This window comes from Mercenaria mercenaria, chromosome 2 (assembly GCF_021730395.1).
Source record: "Mercenaria mercenaria strain notata chromosome 2, MADL_Memer_1, whole genome shotgun sequence".
In the NCBI taxonomy this organism is placed as follows: Eukaryota; Metazoa; Mollusca; class Bivalvia; order Venerida; family Veneridae; genus Mercenaria; species Mercenaria mercenaria.
Window position 1 is genome coordinate 107,796,353 of NC_069362.1, and position 24,048 is coordinate 107,820,400.

Consider the following 24,048-nt stretch of genomic DNA (forward strand, 5'->3'; position numbering starts at 1 on the left):
CAAACGTCGTTATTGCGCCCCGCTGAATGTCGCTAGGCCAAACGTAGTTTTTTCGCCTTCCGGAATGACATGATTGTAGTTATTAAACTGGAAATAAAAGCTGGCAATAATTGTGAATAGTTATGATATATGAGCCCCCGCCCACCCCAACCTTCAATCCTTCTGAGACTCCATCAGTGACATGATGTGTAATGATGTGTAACTTTTATATAACAAGCTTTTTCATGACATATGGATACAAGGCCATACGCGTGCGTGCGTCCATGCGTCCGTGCTTGCGTCCGTAGGTCCTTCCTTTCGTCTGTTTATCTGATTATAACTTTGCAATACATTTGGAAAGTATGCTTTTTGCTTTCCACAGTGAGACTGATTATCGCGAGCAAACATGAGATTCTCTTTCCGAAAGTTCAATGTCATACTTGGCTGAGGGTGTTGGACAAGGGTCATGTTCCAAGAATCCATCTCACTTAGGCCAGCATATAGTATTTTCCCAATGTAAGACAACAAACATTAGATGGATGGAGAGGCGCATACACGCATATTGCCCGCTATCTTTCTATATGCCATAAAAGGTCCAGTAATTTACAATTATCACTGTTGGACTCACTGATGGATATAAGATTGGGGTTACGGCTGGGGTTAGGAGGTAAAGTTAAGAATGAGCGTTTTCTTCTGGTAACACTTCATTCGGGACTAACAAATATAACTGTTAATTCTTACTAACTTTTATCTCCAATTAAATTCATAGTATAATGTTATACCAGAAGGCGAAAAGACGAGGTTCGGCGGAGCGACATTCGGCGGGGTGACGTTCGACGGGGCGGCATTCGGCAGGGCGACGTTTGGCGGGTCGACGTTTGGAAGGGCGACATTTGGTTGGGCGACGTTCTGCGAACGCAATAACGAGGTTCGGTGGGGCGACGTTCAGCAGGGGACGTTCAGCGGGGCGCCATAACGACGTTTGTTGTTCTGTTGCTGCAACTGAATAACATTCCCCATTTGAACAACTTTTATGGACTGCAGATTTTTGTTTTGTCATTCATAAGTCCATTAGTACATCATTCCGACAGTAACTGTTCGTCCTTATAGATGCCATCCTGTGAGACATTTTAAGAATATAATTTTGCACAAGTGTTCCTCAAACTTAGGCGACGTGTCGCGCGGAAGACTCCTGATGAAAGGTCAAGATTACTCTTACAAATTGAAGGTTTTATGCCATTGTCTGATCCGGTCAGAGAAATGGAGAAAGAAAATAAACATCTCATAATGGTAGGAGGCATTAAAAGCGCAGAGCGAAAGAGCCATTATTATCGTGACTTGTCCTTTTGTCCAACCCTTTGACAAAAATAAGACAATTTTATTGTAACTACTTAAGTGTTATTAATGAAATTCTCGTAATGATAGATGTCAATAAAAGAAATAAAATAGAAAAAGTGGAAAACCACAGGTCGCCCAACATGACATAAACGAAAATGTCGCAGGCTCGGTTTGATTGAACCTGTTCATGGACGGTAGTGGAAATGCAAGCTACCGTCCATGCCCTCTAGTCCCGGTTTGAGCAGAACTCAACATTTACACATGTTATGTTAGAAATATCCGCAACGCAACTCTATCTTGAATATCGTTTTATTCATTTCCTGTTTTACTGCATTTTGGAAATGATTGCAAGAGTTTTGGAATACTTGAAGAGTTGTTAGGTAGCTAGGTGCAAAATTCTTTATTTGCAAATTGATTCAATTCAAATGTGTTATTACGCTTATCCAAGATAAGATTATATGTTAACATGTATGGTTATGTTTCGTTAGACATTTCTGTCTGTATAATTTACCTTGTATAATGTCAGTATGTCTAGAGATATCATTGCTGCTGTTTTTACATTTTTGTTTGCAGGCTAAAGAGGTAGGCAAAGCTATTCGACATTCCTCATATTTAGGAATTGAAGATGTAGATTTACAACAGTACTTCAGCACCTTACAAAATCTACTGTCAGATCCTGGATATTTGGCTTCTAACACAATTTCACATAATGCCAAAAGGAAATTATCACAGGTGCCTTTATTGTAGATTCTTCGGTAGCGAGAATATATATGTTCTTAGTTTCATTAATAATTTTATAAGAACAAAACAAATAATCAGTTTTTATTCTCACCGTATATAGGGATACATATTAATTTTATTTCTGTCTGTTGGTCTTTCATACTGTATTTTATCCCTCCGTCACAAACGTATGTGAACTACTCCTTGCGAGTTATATGTTGTGTTTTAAAAAAAGATAAAAGTCCGGGTAGATTTCCCGGAATCACAGAGCACCCCAGACACCACATCCATGTATTGACAAGTTTTGTATTTTACTAGATTTCATGTGAAATGCATGTTTGTTAAAGTATCGTTACTGCATTTGCCTTTCTTGGTTGCGCAAGCAAGATTCAGAGGGTTGGAATATCTAGCTGATGCAAAATTGTTGTAAATTGCAAATTATATTGAAATCAAAAGAAATAGTCAGTTTTTAAATAGTTGATATTAAATAGGATTTATCACAAAATTCCATAACTTGGACATGTGTGTGAGTGGGTAGGGGGTTGTCAGGGGGTTAACGTTTTTTTCAAGAACTTTTCAATCACATAAATGACGGTATAAGCACAATGTCAAACTGTATAGTGCTGCCTCACTGGAATATCACGCCGTAGACACGTATCATGATACCACATTCTTGCATAAAAACTTTTTTTTTTACTTGATCCACCCATGTATTAACGGGAGAAAAATCGTGTGCAAACAAGGCAATTCACGTGCTGTTAAAACATGATTTTTTTTAAATGCTTTGTCATGGATGTATATATGTATTTCTGCGCAGATTGACATCTGGTATCCGCGTCTTGATTCTTCCATAATATTCTCTTCTTGTAGCATAAAAGATGCAATCTAATCCATAGTATCATATGTTTTGCTGTATCAGTTACCAAAACCAAACGCACTATCCCCAAAAATGTACGTACTCGCTCCACCCTTGTTTACACCCCTTTTAGAAGTCGGAGTCGATTCATTTTTTGTTGATAACCGTGAATGTATAAGAACTGCGTGTAACTTGCGCAATTGTTTGTTTTTAGGAATCATTTTAAAGATTTTTGTTAGTATCAGTCGGATTGTTTTTATCTAATTTCGCGAAAAATTAGGATAAAACATTTGAAAGCTTGTCACTACGTTTGTACTCATCCGTACTCTAAATGTGTTCGTACTCAAAATAATTCGAATGTAAAGTTATTACTTTTGAAATTGTGTTCCTGTTCACCAAATTTTTAAGTGATATGTAATAATTTGGATAATTTTATGTTTGTCATATTAATGACAGATTACAAGAAAATGGTTAAAAACCTTCATTACATGCTTTTAGAAGTCTGGGCCCTGGTTATGGATATTTAAAACATGTTTACCGTTTCCAAAAACAACAGAACGGTAATTAAAAATTGTACCGGAATCGTAAAGTCATCACATATGGAAACAATGCATTTAGTCATTGCGTGAAGTTTTTTTATGCAAGAATAGCGATAATATACGTTTGTTTCGTGTATTAACGTCTGCAAAAGCCCTTGGGATAAGTTTGTGAACTCGACCTTCGGTCTCGGTCACAAACTATCCCGCGAGCTTCTGCAGATGTTAATACACAAAAAAGCGTTTTTCCCGCCAACCAGTAACATTATACAATCCCCAGGCTGACCTGTCGTAGCACTATCCTCTTAGCGAGGAAGCTACTAGTAGTAACACTTTTTATGTCTTTGGTAGGACGCGGCCAGTGATCAAACCTAGGACCTCTCGCATTCGGGGCGGGTGCTCTACCATTAGGCTACCGCGGCGGTCATATCAAGAACAAACATACATTTCTTTTAGGGATCTAACTTTATGTAACGGAATTTTGTTCCTTAAATAACTCTGTAGCAGAAAACGAAAACTATAAAATGTTATAAAATGTTGTTTAAATGATTGATTGACCATGTGAATAACGTGTGTTCGGACAATATATATACATCCCTCTCCTTAACTTCTTATACCTGAAGGGGCTGAATACTAAGCATACATGGAATTGCGCATAGAGTACGAGCTTTAATTTTAAACGATATTTTAGGAACTTATGGGTAATTGAAATAATATTATGACCTTACCAATGCCTGCATTGGCCTATTATCCGAAACTTTAAAAGAAGTACTTATAATGGTCCCCGATCATTTTTAGTTTCACATATACTGAACAGAACAGCTAAGACATCATTGCTGTAAGCATTGCTAAAAGTTATGTTTTTGGAAAAAAAGGATTATGTTTCAATGATATATCAAAATTTCGAATAACTCTGAAAGATATAACTACAACAACCTAACTTATAAAATTAAGGTTACACATAAAACTTGTACTTCTAGCGTTTATAAGGATAAGAATTCAAAACTGCAAAATTTGATTTTTCCACTAGTAATGTTTAAACATCAATGAAAGATCAAACGATGTTATTGAAGGGGAACGACAACAACGATGGTTTGTGTTTGTTGTCGTAACTTTTATCGATAGTTCGAAAATTCTGGATATTGAGTCTATCTATTGACCTTTTGAAAATAGCGTATAATCCTGAAATGTATAAATTTATATTATGCCACTCTTTGATATTACATGTAGTAGAAATTGTGAATTGGTATCGGCAACATTTATTCTAAATATATACTTTTAATTTCAAGGAAGTATGTGTAATTATATTTTAGAAATTGGCCAAATAAGCAATGGCTGATTTGTTGTTTTTATAAGTATATATTCATCAAACTGTTCTAGAATCCCAGTGTGGTATAGTTTAACACATATCCTTTATGACTCCCAATTCATTTCTTGTGGGTTAAATATTGTAACATAAAATATCCTGCCTATGACGATTTCATTCTCTATGTGAAAATCAACCACAAACATCTTGAATGAAATTAAGTCATTATCTCAAAAGGCTTGTCAGTCAAAGAGGAGGTTATTTTTCAGCTTCAAAATGATACGTTGGACATTGGTATAGACGATATCCAGAAAGTGCTGGATAATGTTGTCAAGGCAGTTCATGATGAACTAAGGACTGAAAAAGATGAGCACAAGAGGGAAGCTGAAAAACAAAAATTAGAACTAATCAAAATCATAAACAAATCTGTTAGTGCCTTTGAAAGTCAGGAAAAATTGTCAATGTCTGAGCTAGATAAAGTAATACAGTCTGCAATTGATGAAATAGAAGTGCATACAAAGGAATCGATTATGGAAGATCACTCAACACAAAAGAAACACCACCATGAAGCAGAGGGTAAACATTTTTACTTTAACCTGTACCGGTATGTAAAATACATTTAGTTAGAAGTGTTTAATTAAATAATAAAGCCAGCCTTTCATAGTTAACTCAGTGCAAAAGATAATACTTCAAAGAATATGCTCAAAGTTGACTTCTAGTACTGCTATCCGTATTTATATTCAGAAAATGCATGTATTGCTTCCAGATTTAGACACCGTTCCTTCTGATGTGGATCTAGGTGAGATTGCACGGGCAATAGGACTTAACTGGGATTTACTTGGACCTCAACTTGGACTTACTACAACGATTATTGACCATATAAAAATGGACAATGATACTTCGCAAAAACGGATATATCAAATGTTATACAACTGGCGGGAAGATCAAGGACCAAATAGCACTAAACGAACCCTTTTCACAGCTTTTAAAAATCAACCGTCCACGGATATTGACTGGGAAATACTTGGTATACTTTCCACTGTCATTAAGATTTTCATATGTTCTTAGTAGTACGTAATAATGTACTTTTACTTCTACAAATATTGTAATATCTTTTTTTAACACAACAAAACGGTTTGTATAGATATTGCTAAAATACATTAAAGCAGTTCCATGTCCTGTCTATTGATAAATGATAAAATTGCAACCTTTTTTTATTGTATTTCTGATCTTTAAAAACCAGATGTAATATTCATCTGCATTTGTGAGTTTATTTTCTGTTTGCGCCGTAAAAGTAAACGCAATCTTTAACTAAATATTTATTATACACTTCAGGACAGTCTTTCCCTGATGCTCGAAAATACAAGCCAAAAGAAGAAAGTAAGTATATATTATCAAGGGCGAGTAATTATGGACTTTAAAGAATGTCAGTAACGTTTAATTCTTCTTTACAGACTTTTAAGCGAGAATGTATATATCTTTTTAGATAGTAAGCTTTTAAATTAAATTGGCGACTCGTAACCCTACTATAAATAGTTAAGTAGCGTTAAGGCTTTGCCACAGTCACAACTCGATATCAGTTCATAATTTCAGGCCGAGTATTTTTCTCTTGAAAATTGCACTGAAGCCTTAACGATTGTGGTCAAATCATCATCAACATAGAAGCATATGATGATTTATAGTACATATGCCGCTTGTAAAATGTTTGAGTTTCGTTTAGACCGAAAGTTTACTCCAAAATATTGAAATCTTACGCGCAGTCAAACTCCATTATATACCTGCCCGCTTAGCTCAGTAGGGAGAGTGTCGATCTACGGATCGCGGGGTCGTGAGTTCGATCCTCGGGCGGGGCGTATGTTGTCCGTGACAATTTGATAAAAGACATTGTGTCTGAAATCATTCGTCCTCCACCTCTGATTCATATGGGGAAGTTGGCAGTTACTTGAGGAGAACAGGTTTGTACTGGTACAGAATCCAGGAACACTGGTTAGGTTAACTGCAGTAGTATAGGCAGCGGTTTGATTGTAAACAAACGGGCGCCATCTTGGATGACCTAGTTACTATAAATAGTAACTCATTTGCATATAAGAAATAAATTCACTGCACATGCGCGGCGGCCATCTTATTTTTAGAATGACATCATCTTCCTATTTTAAGAATGACTTCACTCTGCTTTTTATATCTCCCAGAAGTATATAGAGCTGACGTATATACCTATCTAGGGCGTGTTCGCGCACATTGAGGGTCAGGTGCTCAGCCCTAGACGGGGAGATAACTTTAAAACAAAATATTTCAAGAAAATCAAATAAATATTAATTATATTTGAACATATAGATTTATCTATAACCTAAATGAATAAATACATTGTATGGTAAACAAAGAACTAATTAATGATAATTTAAAGCAAAATATTTATTATATTTTTTAATTAAAACCATTAATCTTTATTTAAAATAGCTACGTTAGAAGTAACGTTAACTGGAAATAAAGTATTACATTTTTGTCAACGATGTTTGCTCCTTGGCGTCCACTGACAAAATGACTCCAATCATAAGCGTATTATCCCTAAATGCGCATGCTCGGACCTATTTTTACAATGACTTCATAAGCTATATTTAGATAAGGTCATGAGTGCATCAAACGTGATCATGGTCAGAATGTCTAGCATGTGTTGATTTAAGGCCGGATAGACGGACAATAAAAAGTAAACATGTCAAAGTTAATCCCTTTAAAGTCGCCACAATGTCTGGCGTTTATTTATTTAAGAGCGGATACATTAACAAAAGCGTATTCAACTGTCAAATTTAATCCCTTTAAAGTCGTCATAATGTCTAGCGTCTGTTGACTTATGGACGGATGCATTAACAATAGCCTATTGATCTGTCAAAGTTAATCCGTGTATTGAGTACGGGAAGGGAGGCGACATCAGGCCTGGGTCACATATGGACCGAAGTGCCTCTTTCATACCATCAATGATATGATGTTAAAGAATATTTTTCTTAAACAATTGCCAACATTTTTTATGACCATCCAGATTTTTAGAACCGGTAAAGGACTTTTTAAGAAAGTTGCTAAAATCATCAAAATAAGACGTTTTAGGGTCCATTTTTACATTTTGGGTATCTGACATTTTTGAAAAGCCCAAAGAGTGCATTTTACCATAAACTAGGTGCCAACCGGAAATAAAGTCATTAAAATTTCAAAGTCATCGTACAGGCTCGGGACCGGTACCGTTAGAAAGATCTTTTCGAGTAGGTTCAGAAAATATGTACAATTACGTGTCTATCTCTATCCGTTTTCCAGATATTGAGGTTTAAGCAAGAATCATTCATCCGGAAACACCCGGCTTCATGCCTTTATTATTAAAGATAACCTAGACATGTTGGGTATCTAACCGAAGGTCTCGACTAGTACTATAAGTTGGTAAACTCAAACCGGAAGTGAGATCAATCACGCGTAAAATTCATATATTCTGCGCGTTCTCGAATCTGCACAAGCACAAGCACAAGCACACGCGTACACACGAGAACACACAGACACACACGCACACGCACAGACACACACACACACACACGCACACACGCACACACACACGCACACGCGCAAACACACACACACAAGCACACGCACACGCGCATACATGCACGCACGCACACACGTACACGCCATTAAACAATATATGTAACATCATCAAAATATTCAAAATTATCAAAATCATTCGGGCCTATTACCCTAATACACAGATTGTGTCTGCAACTTCATTAACAGGTATCATTAACAGGTATTAACAGGTATCACAATAATATCTTCCTTTGTAACTTTACATTTGTCATCTATAGTTATTACAACAACATCATAGTCTCCGAAATTGAACATGCCAGTTCCACTACGGTGTAGATACTCCAACACATCACACAATATTTCATATATATAATTTGGAACATTTTCCCAGAATTTTGAATTAACAGAGTGTACACTTCAGTATAATCGTACAAGTCTATGCATGAAATTCAACCTTCAGCGGATATTAAGTATTAATATTTTTTGACTTGAGATCGACTTAAGATAATGTATGAAAGAGAACTGGCCAATGTTGACACTAATACTTTGAAAACTGTAAAAGCGGATTAAATTTCGGTCAATTTTATGACTTTTAGGAGAAACTTATAGAAAAGAGTATTTTGTGTTAAAAAACTTTTATAGTCCTTTAGGATACTGTCTTAAGTACAGATAGGTTCTAGAAAGCCTATTTCGACAATTCTAGGAAATCGTCAAGAGTTTTAATGAATAGAAATACAGTTAACATTGAACAATCAGTTTTCCCCATTTCGTGACACACTTTCTATTCATCAATTCTGAGATGTTATTTCATGTGATAGAATTCATAAAAATCTTTCATTTACATCCCCCATTCTCGATTCGATTTTCAACGGTTAACGCGTTATGACGTAACAGCGATTTTTAAACCTTTCTTAAACTTTGCAATAAACTCTTGAAACAGGTAGCATTAGAAAGATCTCGTCGCATAGGTTCAGAAAATGTATAGATATTTACCTCTATGTAGATCCGTTCTCAAGATATTGGCGTTTAAAGATTGAAGTGACGTCACCTTTTGGCGGTAAATTCAAATTTCGCAACCAAAATTTTCAAAATGTAATTTCTCCTCTATTTGTGGACGATTTAATGATCTTGGTGTCAGACCAAAACGCTTGGCGAGACCTAAGTGTTGGTAGCAAACAACCGGAAATGAAATCACTCATGCGTAAAATATCGATTTTCTCCTTTATTACTCAACCGACTATACCCGTGTTTGGTATCCTACGAAAGGTTTTGACAAGTACTATTCCATTGTTTGCACTAAAAGAATATGGGGTCACTCACGCGTAAAATGCGTCAAAGTAAGCTTACCTGATCCTTACACTTTGAGATCGAAAATGACAATGAACGAATTCACAGGGTAAAGTAAAATAAATAGAGCCGAAGCAACGTTCTGATTAGTCAGTATAACTTATAGCAATGCTCTGATTGGCTAATGATATGACGCATTCTGATTGATCACTCAGGGATCACACGTCATATATAAGTCGTAAAGTAAATTTAACCATGATTGAAGGTGTTACGAGTTACTGTATATACCAACAACTCCTCCTCCACATCTCCTCCTCCTCCTCCACCTCCTCCTCCTCCTCCACTCCTCCTCCACCTCCTCCTCCTCCTCCTCCTCCTCCTCCTCCTCCACCTTCTCCACCTCCTCCTCCTCCTCCTCCTCCACTCCTCCTCCTCCTCCACTCCTTCTCCTCCTCCTCCTCCTCCTCCTCCTCCTCCTCCACCTCCTCCTCCTCCTCCTCCTCCTCCACACCTCCTCCTCCTCCACTGCTCCACCTCCTCCTCCTCCACCACCTCCTCCACTCCTCCTCCTCCCCTCCTCCACTCCTCCTCCTCCTCCTCTTCCTTCTCCTCTGCCCCAAGAAAGCGTAAGAATGGCAAACAGAATAAAGCAGTGTCTTTTTGATAAAAGATACTTACATCGGTTTCACAAATGCATCAGTGTCCTGTTTGCCATCAGTCTTTCTCTCGGATTGACAACATGCGGAGACATCAACGTTATGTCCACGGAAATGACGAAGCAACTGACAGTTTTTCACCGCCATTACAAACATGGGACATCTCAAGAGAAACGGCGTTTCAACATCCATTTTTTATGGTCGTTCAGGACCAAGTGGTAGTGGAAAAAACTGAATGGACAAGAAAACTGCTATCATCAAATCTTGTAAGACCTCAGCCTCAGCGTATCATATGGTGTTTTGGACAATGGCAACCATTGTATGATGAACTTCAGCGTGAAATCCCCGGTGTCGAATTTGTACACGGTATTCCAGACTACTTGAATGATTCCCAATATATAAATGTTAGTCAAAGGAACCTGCTGGTCTTTGACGACCTGATGACTGAAGCTAAATGCGACCAAAGAATTGCTGATCTATTTTACGAAGGGCAGTCACCACAGGAACATATCTGTCGTTTATCTCACCCAAAATTTGTTTCCTCAAGGTAAAGCCTGCAGAGATATCGCTTTGAATACGCAGTATCTGGTGCTATTTAATAATCCTATTGATAGACAGCAAGTGGCTACATTGGCAAGAAGAATATATCCTTCGTCTAGTAACATCTTTATGAAACGGTTTGAACGAGCGACATCAAGACCTCACGGTTATTTGGTAATAGACTTAAAATCCAGCACCCAAGAACAACACCGTTTACGTGAAAACATTTTCGAGGCAAACACTCCAGAAAAGAGAAAACGAACAGATGATGAATATAAACAAGAAGACTATTTCAATGGTGAAGGATACTTATCTGATAAAAATGATGACAAGGTTGAAGATGAGAAGGAAGATTCTGATGACCATGATGATGATGATAGTGATGATGAAACAGAAAATAGAAATAATGATACTTTTGTAAAGAAATGATCTTTGATCAAGGGACCTCCAGGTAAACGTAGAAAAGTTGAGATTATAGAACAGCGATCACGCCGTGAGATATGGGATAAGCGTTTTCAGGATCCTCTCAGACAATCTATTAAAGAACAATTTAAAGCTAAAGTTAACAACTATACAGAACAAGGGCTCTCTTTTAAAGAAGCGTACCGTCGCACTGCTAATGATGAATTGCCTCAATTAAGAAAGAGACTGAGACAAAATTATGCCCGATTTCTAATTGACTTTTATGAGCTACAAAACGACCGTACTCAGCAGCAGATTCTACAGTCGGCTAAGAAACTAAGAAGTCAGCACGGCATGACTGTCAAAGAATCTGTTCGGCAAGCCACTGCCCTTAGAAAAGACCTATTTGATGAGTTGTGGCCCGATCATAAAAGCAAAGAAGAATATTTAATGGATGATAATAAAGAAAGTGATGACGATGAAGAATCGGATGATGATGAATGAACGTTGTAAGAAGGATTGGCGTGCTTTAACTTTTCATCATGCAAAATGGGTACCATAGAGGTATACGATTATAAACAAGAAAAATGGGTACCGGATAAACCGGACCCGGAAAAATGGATACAACACTTCAAAGACTTGAGGGACGGATATGTGTATCCTGATCATATGGGCCGTTACATCGTGGGTAGCGGTGCTCATCTTAGAAAAATGGCTGAACTAAAAGAGAAACAAGAAAGAGAAGCACAAGAACAAAAAGGGGAAGATCTCCCCGTAGTAAAACTTGTGACACCCGTAGCCCAAGCGGTTGATATTGCTAGGTCGGAAATAAGACGGTCACGAAAGCATAGTGATCTAAAGCGGCATAGGAATACATTGGACACACCTATGAGTCGTGATTTAGACAGCCCACGACGTAAGAAATATCGCCAAAATATGACCCAAGATACTATGGATTGGAACACCTATACATTTTAAAATGAATAACTATGAACTCGAGGAAATGTTAAAAGAGTACCCTGTGACAATATGTGCTGCGGATCAACTTCAGATACGTAGAGAACAATACTTCATCTCAAATACAGACACGAGCCAGGGATCAGGAAAACATTGGGTGGCCTTTTATTTTCCAAAAAGGGGACACGACGAATTTTTCGATTCACTAGGTAATAGACCAGAGCACTACAAAGTTCATTTTGAGCAAGTGTTAAAGAAGCGTTACTGGATGAACTTCAGTCAAATACAGGATACAGATTCAAACATATGTGGGCTGTATTGCGTATATTACATTATGAACCGATGTTCTGGACGAAAAATGAAGGACATTGTAAAACCGTTTGATGTGTATTGCAAGAAGTTGAATGATGACTTTATTTTGTCTTATTTTAGTTGATACATGTAACCTGTATTAGTGATACAAGCTTTGGCAATAAAAGATTAAAAGAACAATATGTCTTTTGTCACAAATTGACATACGGGCCTTATTTTATCTGTAGTGTAAATGCAGGTATTGCATCATCTTTTTGTAAATTTTTGAGTTATTGAGGTAAATGTCAGATTTCACGCATGAAATACCTCTAATGTTTTTCTGTATTTCATAACTTAAATTTCCATGTAAATTTCATTAAATTCTGTTCAGTAATAAGAAAGTTGATATTTTATAAACTTCAGTAATTTATGTTTTTATCCCCAAAACCACTATAATGGGCCTCAAATTGTCAATTTAAATTCGCGCCAAAGTAGTTAGATTCCCCGGCTATATCGTGAATCCCGTGAAAATGACAATAGTCATAGCTCACGGCTTAGCCGTGAATCCCATGAAATTTAGTATTTGGCGGGACATTATCCTTTAAATAGACTGGACTAGATATGCCTTGCGCACACCACCTTACGACTTTATAGACGAATCTATGTCTGAATTATTTTCTTGCTAGAAATTTATGCTCGATCGAGGTAAGAAATTTATTTGTTAGATTTTTGTATGATTTTTGCATTACGATTTTTATTTGGTAAATTTTTGTTCATTCTACAGAATTCTGTAACACTTACTTTTCGGCATGTGATTTTGGCTAGTTTCGGTATGTCAGGATAATTTATTAAATTTTTCAGACTTTTGTAAATTATTTCGAAAGAGGAATCTAAAATGTTTCATTTATATAAGATGTTAGATTTATACTGAAATTTGTATCGTGATAATTGTAAAGCACTGTTTCAAAAACTTATGTCAAACATTTTGTTAATTATGGAACGCCATTACTGCATTGTATTGTTATGTATAAATCTATATGGCAAGTCTAGCACCATGTATGTAATATATTATTGTAATTTGTAATTGTGTGCCAGTCTATAGCACATCTAATTAATGTCCGTTGTAGTGTATGGCATTAGATATTATATGGATGCCAACTCTCATATAACGTTTGATTTACATTGAATTTTGTTAATTTGTAGTTGTAAATAATAGCTGCAGTTTATCATATCCGTATCTATAATGTTTCATCATATACTTTTCATATCTTTTTCATACTTTAACTTTAGTCTTTTAAGTAAGTAATCTTTGTAATAATGGAAGTAATTAGTGACGTATTTTTAATCATGTGACGTCTGAACTTAGTAGCACATATGTTTTGTATAAGTAGCACGTATTATTTATGGGAGCCTACGGAGGTATGGTGTACCCAAAGGAGCAGTTTTATGCCCTGACTTATTTGTTTTGCTATGGTGCTTACCATATGTTATATATTTTAGCTTCTTCCGCCAGACGATTTTACCTGGTGATGTCATAACCCGGAAGTACAATGCCCGAGGTTCACTTGTCTTCACTCGCCTGGATGTGATATTCCCAGCGCAGAGCTTTCGTCCCATGGTTGTGCCGTAAACCGCAAAGACGATGATTTTTGTTATCCTCTGAAGTCAGCTCAGGGATGCAATCACCTACCACCATAGGGAGCCAACACGGAATCAACGTATTCACGGTTTAAAGGGACTGTATTTTGAATTTAGAAGCTATGTTTTGTTTGTGCTACTTAAAGTTCACAATTACATTAAAGACCTGTGTCACGTCAGATTAGAATGGACTATAAGAACTTTTGTATCTAGAGATACTGAACTTTTTTTTTTCTTTCTTATAATCAGTTTTTTTTTCTTTTCACATCTATTCATTGTAAATAATCATCTTTTGTAAATAAATTTGTAAATATTGTAAAGGGTGTTGATTTGTTCTGATGGTTACTGTCGCCGGTACGGCCTTTCCTGTCACATCTTTGTTATTTATAATCCATACGTTTGAATTTGATTTGAAAGAAAAGAAGAAGCGTCAGTAGGTGTTGTGGTGTACACAAATAAAACAACATATTCGTTTATTGTATTTTATTTCTCCAACATCGCTTCACAAATTGATATCATGTTTCGCAATAAGCGTTTCTAGCAGTTCTAAATGACCCTGTGAATTCGTTCATTGTCATTTTTGATCTCAAAGTGTAAGGATCAGGTAAGCTTACTTTGACGCATTTTACGCGTGAGTGACCCCATATTCTTTTAGTGCAAACAATGGAATAGTACTAGTCAAAACCTTTCGTAGGATACCAAACACGGGTATAGTCGGTTGAGTAATAAAGGAGAAAATCGATATTTTACGCATGAGTGATTTCATTTCCGGTTGTTTGCTACCAACACTTAGGTCTCGCCAAGCGTTTTGGTCTGACACCAAGATCATTAAAATCGGTCCACAAATAGAGGAGAAATTACATTTTGAAAATTTTGGTTGCGAAATTTGAATTTACCGCCAAAAGGTGACGTCACTTCAATCTTTAAACGCCAATATCTTGAGAACGGATCTACATAGAGGTAAATATCTATACATTTTCTGAACCTATGCGACGAGATCTTTCTAATGCTACCTGTTTCAAGAGTTTATTGCAAAGTTTAAGAAAGGTTTAAAAATCGCTGTTACGTCATAACGCGTTAACCGTTGAAAATCGAATCGAGAATGGGGGATGTAAATGAAAGATTTTTATGAATTCTATCACATGAAATAACATCTCAGAATTGATGAATAGAAAGTGTGTCACGAAATGGGGAAAACTGATTGTTCAATGTTAACTGTATTTCTGTTCATTAAAACTCTTGACGATTTCCTAGAATTGTCGAAATAGGCTTTCTAGAACCTATCTGTACTTAAGACAGTATCCTAAAGGACTATAAAAGTTTTATAACACAAAATACTCTTTTCTATAAGTTTCTCCTAAAAGTCATAAAATTGACCGAAATTTAATCCGCTTTTACAGTTTTCAAAGTATTAGTGTCAACATTGGCCAGTTCTCTTTCATACATTATCTTAAGTCGATCTCAAGTCAAAAAATATTAATACTTAATATCCGCTGAAGGTTGAATTTCATGCATAGACTTGTACGATTATACTGAAGTGTACACTCTGTTAATTCAAAATTCTGGAAAAATGTTCCAAATTATATATATGAAATATTGTGTGATGTGTTGGAGTATCTACACCGTAATGGAACTGGCATGTTCAATTTCGGAGACTATGATGTTGTTGTAATAACTATAGATGACAAATGTAAAGTTACAAAGGAAGATATTATTGTGATACCTGTTAATGAAGTTGCAGACACAATCTGTGTATTAGGGTAATAGGCCCGAATGATTTTGATAATTTTGAATATTTTGATGATGTTACATATATTGTTTAATGGCGTGTACGTGTGTGCGTGCGTGCATGTATGCGCGTGTGCGTGTGCTTGTGTGTGTGTGTTTGCGCGTGTGCGTGTGTGTGTGTGTGTGTGTGTGTGTGTGTGTGTGTGTGTGTCTGTGTGTGTATGTGCGTGTGCGTGTGTGTCTGTGTGTTCTCGTGTGTACGCGTGTGCTTGTGCTTGTGCTTGTGCAGATTCGAGAACGCGCAGAATATATGAATTTTACGCGTGATTGATCTCACTTCCGGTTTGAGTGTACCAACTTATAGTACTAGTCGAGACCTTCGGTTAGATACCCAACATGTCTAGGTTATCTTTAATAATAAAGGCATGAAGCCGGGTGTTTCCGGATGAATGATTCTTGCTTAAACCTCAATATCTGGAAAACGGATAGAGATAGACACGTAATTGTACATATTTTCTGAACCTACTCGAAAAGATCTTTCTAACGGTATCGGTCCCGAGCCTGTACGATGACTTTGAAATTTTAATGACTTTATTTCCGGTTGGCACCTAGTTTATGGTAAAATGCACTCTTTGGGCTTTTCAAAAATGTCAGATACCCAAAATGTAAAAATGGACCCTAAAACGTCTTATTTTGATGATTTTAGCAACTTTCTTAAAAAGTCCTTTACCGGTTCTAAAAATCTGGAAGGTCATAAAAAATGTTGGCAATTGTTTAAGAAAAATATTCTTTAACATCATATCATTGATGGTATGAAAGAGGCACTTCGGTCCATATGTGACCCAGGCCTGATGTCGCCTCCCTTCCCGTACTCAATACACGGATTAACTTTGACAGATCAATAGGCTATTGTTAATGCATCCGTCCATAAGTCAACAGACGCTAGACATTATGACGACTTTAAAGGGATTAAATTTGACAGTTGAATACGCTTTTGTTAATGTATCCGCTCTTAAATAAATAAACGCCAGACATTGTGGCGACTTTAAAGGGATTAACTTTGACATGTTTACTTTTTATTGTCCGTCTATCCGGCCTTAAATCAACACATGCTAGACATTCTGACCATGATCACGTTTGATGCACTCATGACCTTATCTAAATATAGCTTATGAAGTCATTGTAAAAATAGGTCCGAGCATGTGCATTTAGGGATAATACGCTTATGATTGGAGTCATTTTGTCAGTGGACGCCAAGGAGCAAACATCGTTGACAAAAATGTAATACTTTATTTCCAGTTAACGTTACTTCTAACGTAGCTATTTTAAATAAAGATTAATGGTTTTAATTAAAAAATATAATAAATATTTTGCTTTAAATTATCATTAATTAGTTCTTTGTTTACCATACAATTTATTTATTCATTTAGGTTATAGATAAATCTATATGTTCAAATATAATTAATATTTATTTGATTTTCTTGAAATATTTTGTTTTAAAGTTATCTCCCCGTCTAGGGCTGAGCACCTGACCCTCAATGTGCGCGAACACGCCCTAGATAGGTATATACGTCAGCTCTATATACTTCTGGGAGATATAAAAAGCAGAGTGAAGTCATTCTTAAAATAGGAAGATGATGTCATTCTAAAAATAAGATGGCCGCCGCGCATGTGCAGTGAATTTATTTCTTATATGCAAATGAGTTACTATTTATAGTAACTAGGTCATCCAAGATGGCGCCCGTTTGTTTACAATCAAACCGCTGCCTATACTACTAACTGCCCGCCGTTACATGACTGAAATACTGTTGAAAAACGGCGTTAAACCCAAAACAAACAAACTCCATTATAACACACATTACAAAGACAAAATTTAGTTCTTTTGAAGTAAAATATTTATACTAGAAACTCCTACGGTATTTTTGCTGAAATTGTTCCTGGTTATTGCCTTAGACACAAAAACACGGGGGAGGAAGTGTCACACGAAGGATGGAGTTCTTCTGAAACCTGTCATGTTTTCTTCTGATAACTGTTACGGAGTTCCTGGAAAACGTTACGGAGTTCGTCTGATTTCTGAATGACGTGCCAAGGAATCGTAGAAAAAAATGGTAATTATTTATCTTTAAATAGAGAGAATGGGGTGTAAAACTAAAGTTTGATGATCAAGGTTGCCTGATGTCTTGTGCTATGCGTCAGAAAAAACTGTTTAGTCTAATAATCAGCCCCACTACTTTGAAAAGAAGACATTTTGAGTAAAATATCGAAATCGTTTGCTCATTCATACATATTATTCTTCTTATTCACGTTCTTAATCCGCAGCACATGCAATAGAATAATTTTTGTGCAAAGTTGCAAACATATACCACTTTCTAACAATTTTATGCCCGATTTTTCAAATGTTACGGAATTCCGGTGATAACTCTGAAGATGTCACAGAGTTCTTATGATAACTTTTATTACTGCCAGGGTGTTTCTTGAGCTATGTTAAGATACTTTTTAGCTAATGTTATTATTTAAAAAGGGTGTTAACGATGTTCTAACGTAATATATTTATCCAAGGCACAGTATTGTGGTTATATAATGTACGGTATGAGTCTTTTGTAAAGTTTAAAACTATATGCAGTATAATAACATATATAGTAAAATACGAATAGATAATAAATGCAGTAAATTGTATTTTTTCGTTCTGTCAATGGATGTGCTAATGTTCGCGAACAGCGATTTATTGGTTTCCGTTTTGATTGATCACTGAATTGAAATCAAATCCGTTATCTTTAAATTAGGGTACATCTATTTGCTGCATTTGCAGAGGCTGTCTGTTTCTGAAGTGGTTGATCGGATTAATGATAAAAAATAATGCTATATAGTATGATTTACCATGATAATTATAACTTTACCATCATAATTTTTTAAATCCTTCATATAGTTGACACTGAAAAAGTACAGTCACAATGCGACACTACACAACACATAGAGCGAGCTACCGCTTCATGTGTAATCAGTTGACATGAGTCATATGATGCTATAGCATATTTACCACAGATTTGAGGCAGATAACCGACATGTTCGTAATGTGACTGGCGTTAATACTGCAGTATTGTCATTATATCTGACAGAATGCATATAATTTTCGATGCGCTGAATACTGCGTACCAAATAGGCGGTTGTCATCCTCAAACGTGCATATACTATTTGTCATATAGAATATCATAATAAGTGAATAATGTGAATTTTAAAGTGCTATCTAAATGCTATAAAATGAATAGAATGGTATTTTAGAGTTTAGCTGGAAATATTATAAAGTAAGAGGATTCTGCACTTTCTTACAATAGAATTCACAATGTAATTTCCAAGCCAATTAAGAAATAATAAATATGTCCCTATATTTTATCAGTTAATAAAATATGGGCAGGAGTTCGGATGCGTAATAATTAAATCACGGGTGCGTAGCATTCGCATCCGAACGACTGCCCATATTTTATTAACTGATAAAATTATTGGAACATATTTATTATTTCGATTCTAACCACGCAAATTCTGCGCATTTTACAGCACTACATTTTAGCTCAAAATGTCATTCGGCTGGCCATATGCTATTACAAAAACCTCCCACGAATGGAAAGCGTTGCATCAAACGGAATTTTCCGATATTCATTAAATTTTAATTAAAGTATTAAGTTGTGAAAATGCTATTTTCAATAATATCTAAGGTCAGATATAGAAATCAAATGTAAATACTTTATTCAAACCTTATATATATATATGCAGTTTCTTGAAATAGTACACGTCACTACATGATGGCACTGAAACATACACGCCAGAACATTGCGGCATATAAACACGTAAACAATTGAGTCTGGAAGATTGGCACATGAATTATAATTTTATTTTAGTAATGTCAAAGTACAATCTAGTTGACATTCGTGGTGCTTACAGCGCAGAAATTGTAAACTACGTACACGACCAGATAGATGCACTGATGTTGAGGTTGAAACTTACCGGGCTGAAACATTTTCTTACGGTAAAAATATTAACAAATAAATCCATCAGTTAGAAATTGTTTGTTTCAGAAAATTTGATGTACATTTTATTACTACTGCTTAGCACTGAAAAAGTCGAGTATTTAGTCGGCATATAACGGAAGCAGAATAGAATCTCACAGTCATGTTACAATCGTAGGATGGAATGGAACAGCTATATTTTATCGTAGATTCACGTATAGGCGATTTCGCTATATGTTTATATAGCAACTGCTGCGGATCGTGTTAGAAATGAAAATAAGAGTATATTTCTGTAACTGTTTAACACTGTACATCATTTATGTGCAATTTGTATTTAAAAAATTAACCATAGTTAGCCAGATCATCATTATTAGCGTACACAGTCCCTTTAAAAGTAACATCTAGTCAGAATAACAAATATAACACTAAAAACTTATCATTGGAACTCAAAAACACACATACCGTACATTATATAACCACAATACTGTGCCTTGGATAAATATATTACGTTAGAACATCGTTAACACCCTTTTTAAATAATAACATTAGCTAAAAAGTATCTTAACATAGCTCAAGAAACACCCTGGCAGTAATAAAAGTTATCATAAGAACTCTGCGACATCTTCAGAGTTATCACCGGAATTCCGTAACATTTGAAAAATCGGGCATAACATTGTTAGAAAGTGGTATATGTTTGCAACTTTGCACTAAAACTATTCTATTGCATGTGCTGCGGATGAAGAACGTGAATAAGAAGAATAATATGTATGAATGAGCAAACGATTTCGATATTTTACTCAAAATGTCTTCTTTTCAAAGTAGTGGGGCTGATTATTAGACTAAACAGTTTTTTCTGACGCATAGCACAAGACATCAGGCAACCTTTATCATCAAACTTTAGTTTTACACCCCATTCTCTCTATTTAAAAATAAATAATTACCATTTTTTTCTACGATTCCTTGGCATGTCATTCAGAAATCAGACGAACTCCGTAACAGTTATCAGAAGAAAACATGACAGGTTATCAGAAGAACTCCATCCTTGGTGTGACACTTCCTCCCCCGTGAAAAAGACAACCCCATGTAAATTGAATTTAAATGTCGTTTATACATGCATTACTGACTACAGCTAGCCAGGTAAACCAGCACAGAAAGTCCTGTAATATCACCTGTTTAAGTACATGTAAATTATGTGCGAACAGATAAAACAAATTGGATAAATTGATTCTGTTTGGATTTTTGTGTATAATTCAGTAACCAGGTAAAATTTCAAAATGATTCCCTAAAACTTTGTTCTTCAAGGTTTCCTTTACAATTGGCTGTAATTATTTTTTACATGACTGTATTGAATATACATTGAGTTTGACAGCAGGTAAAATTGCAAAATTTTATAATTTTGGCCAGAGAAAAATATCGAATAGAGGCGTAATACAGGTAGTGAAATACATATCCTTTTAATTGCATTTGTTCACATAGATATTTAGAACATAATTATGACAAAATTATTGTTACCATTTAGTCATCTTTTATTTTTATGAAAATTTGCTTGTAAACTTATGAGTGAAATGGCCGTATGAATGTTTGTTCTCTGACATATTTTCATTCTTTTCTAAAATACATTTATTAGTGTGACTTTTAAGATAACGGAACCGCTAGCACATAAAGTGATGTAAATGTCTGCAAAAGCTTGCAACATGACGACTTTCAGCAAAACGAGGTGGATATGGACTTGAATCTCTCTCTTTCGACCCATATCTGCCAAGCCTGATAACATTGATATCAAAAGACAGTAGTCCTTATTCTTTTTATGATGAAACTTGTATATAACCGCCCGAGAGCAATATAAGTCCTTGAATAATTTCATAAAAAAATATTTCTGAGGCAAGAATATAAAACATTATATTTAAAAATTTACGAAATTGAAAATTCTCCCATGTCCCTAGCGCTTCCATTTCCAGTCAGAAGACTTTTTAATCTCTAAATATACACTGTTCCAAGAATTGTAATTAACACAAAAAAACTTTTGTTTCTACTTACCAAAGTTAAATGCCTTAATTCACAAATCAAGGATGCAAAATAAGTATATTATAAACTTTTCGAAGAATCGATCCATGTAAACATTGTGCTGTCATGATGTACATTACACAGTGACGTCATTACGTACTATTGAATGTGCGATAGAAGTGGAGACAGACAGTCAGAAAAATTATGTTTTAGTTTAGATTACAGAGTATGTTTGGAAAAAAGTATTGCATCATTACAATCTGACTAAAGTACATCTCCAATTAACGCTACGCTTTGGATCTGAAGACGTGCTATTGATAGACTCGTTCTGACGATCCTTCCGCTAGCCAATCAGAGCATAGCTTTCAACATTTTGAAAGTGAAAGTAGAAGTTTAAAAAATCTATATTTGGCCTGGGTTTTTCATGTTTATAATAATAATTCTTATGACGACTACATCATGACTGCGCCTTCGTGTTTTGAGATGTATCATATGTCACGGTACGGACTATCGCGTAAGGGGAGAATATGTGTCAGGCAGCCGGTGAGCTCTGTCGGTAAAGCGCTCGCCCTGTAAGCGATGGGTCCCGTGTTCGACCTCCGTACTGACTGCACAGTTTTCTCACCATGTGACTTTCGACGTTGTGTTGATATAGTTCAGCCAAATGCTTGTTGCAACGAGTCGTCTGATTGGCCAACGGTTCAAATAAAAATAGATTTGCGAAAATAAAAATAGCAATATCGGAAATCCAAGTATACAGAAAGATTAATGTGAATATGTCATTCTCAACTCTTCGTTTAGATGACCAAGTACTTTAGTCAGATTGTGCATTATTAAAACTTGACTCTATAATGAAATTGAATCTTGAATGGAAAAGATGTAAAAAAAAACTAGTCCGTCAGTATGATCATGGTCAATTTTTGATATCAGGTCATTGATTTGAAAACAAAAACAAAACTCAGGCGAGCGTTATCGTGCAGTTTCATAGTAGTTAAATGATAATACTCGATTGCATTTGCGCTCCCTTGAATTTACACCCCTCTCCTTCTTCTTTGATTATGAGTAAGTTACCGTGCCCATCATAACTTTGTCCGGCGGTGTCCGACTGTTGTTTTTTCCTACTTGTTTGTGTGTGTGTGTGTGATTGTGTGTGTGTGTGTGTGTGTCTTGCGTGGTGCCCCGCAGTGTTGTATTTTCTTACTTGTGTGTATGTTAATTGTGTGTGTTTGTCTTTTGCGCGTAGATGTCTGCGCTGGTTAGCGTTTAAGGAATGTGGCTTTCCCTTTAAAATTTCATCCTTACTCCACTTTCCCCCAACATCCGACCCTTTATCTTTTCCTTAGCTTCCCTTTTTCTGTATTTTACATACAATTTTAATGTACTTCTATCAAACTATCAAAAGTTTACATCTTATAAATCTTGCACCTCCAATCATCACAACCTTCTATTCATACACCTAAAAGAAATCGCAACCCTAGTCACTTTCCCCACAATTTTCAGACACTTAAACGCATGCACTACTAATTATCTCAATCTTAAACTCTTGAATCCAAAACTAATACAATCTTAATCCTTTGCACTTTAAATTATTACAACCATAAACTCTTTACCTCCAATTATCACAACCATATACCCTGAATCTCCATTGTTACATGGTCAAGCTTTAATTCTTTCACATGCAACAATCACAACCTTGATATGTTATACTGGTATTTCCAATTATCACAGACTTAAAGTTATGGAGTGCATGTTTCGTCGGGCAAAGGCATTGAGTAAATGCGTTTTAGATGCATATGGATTGCGTTTTATTTAAATATACTGGACTATTTTTGTGTTTTACATAACACACCTGTTGCCAATACGTATGTTAAGGTTTTGCCTTGCGGGGATAACTTTTCTTAAACTGTCGTGTGACTTTTGAATATGATGGGGGGAGGTTGGGATGGGTAAGATTGAGGTTAGGTGCACCATAATCCATTTTAAGCTCCCCAGTGGTAGTTTTGCCACTGACCGTTCCAAGGCGGTGCCCCACTATGTCCCTTTATTTGTTCGTTTTGTCCTAGTGTGTTTGCTTTGTGTAAGAGTGTGTTGGTGTGTTTGCTTTGTGTGTTTGTGTAGGTTCGCGTGCTGGGTTAAAGTTTAGAGAGGCTGCGTTTTTGGATTGTGGCTTTCCCTGTTTGATATTTATCCTTGTTTTTTGAACCTCAAATTATTAATAACGGCCTTCACCTCTTGCTCCTAAAATTAT

General features: G+C 35.9%; 1 protein-coding gene across 2 annotated transcripts in view; it reads left to right on the forward strand.

Annotated features, from left to right (window-relative positions):
* The window catches only part of LOC123564853 (uncharacterized), a 127,989-nt gene that overhangs the window by 57,493 nt on the left and 46,448 nt on the right, over positions 1 to 24,048 (forward strand). For both annotated transcript variants that reach the window (XM_053537480.1, XM_045358735.2), the window contains 4 exons: positions 1,891 to 2,049; positions 5,005 to 5,311; positions 5,502 to 5,762; positions 6,071 to 6,115. In XM_053537480.1, the coding sequence (XP_053393455.1) occupies positions 1,891 to 2,049; positions 5,005 to 5,311; positions 5,502 to 5,762; positions 6,071 to 6,115 (772 nt within the window). The remainder of the gene's footprint in view (positions 1 to 1,890; positions 2,050 to 5,004; positions 5,312 to 5,501; positions 5,763 to 6,070; positions 6,116 to 24,048) is intronic.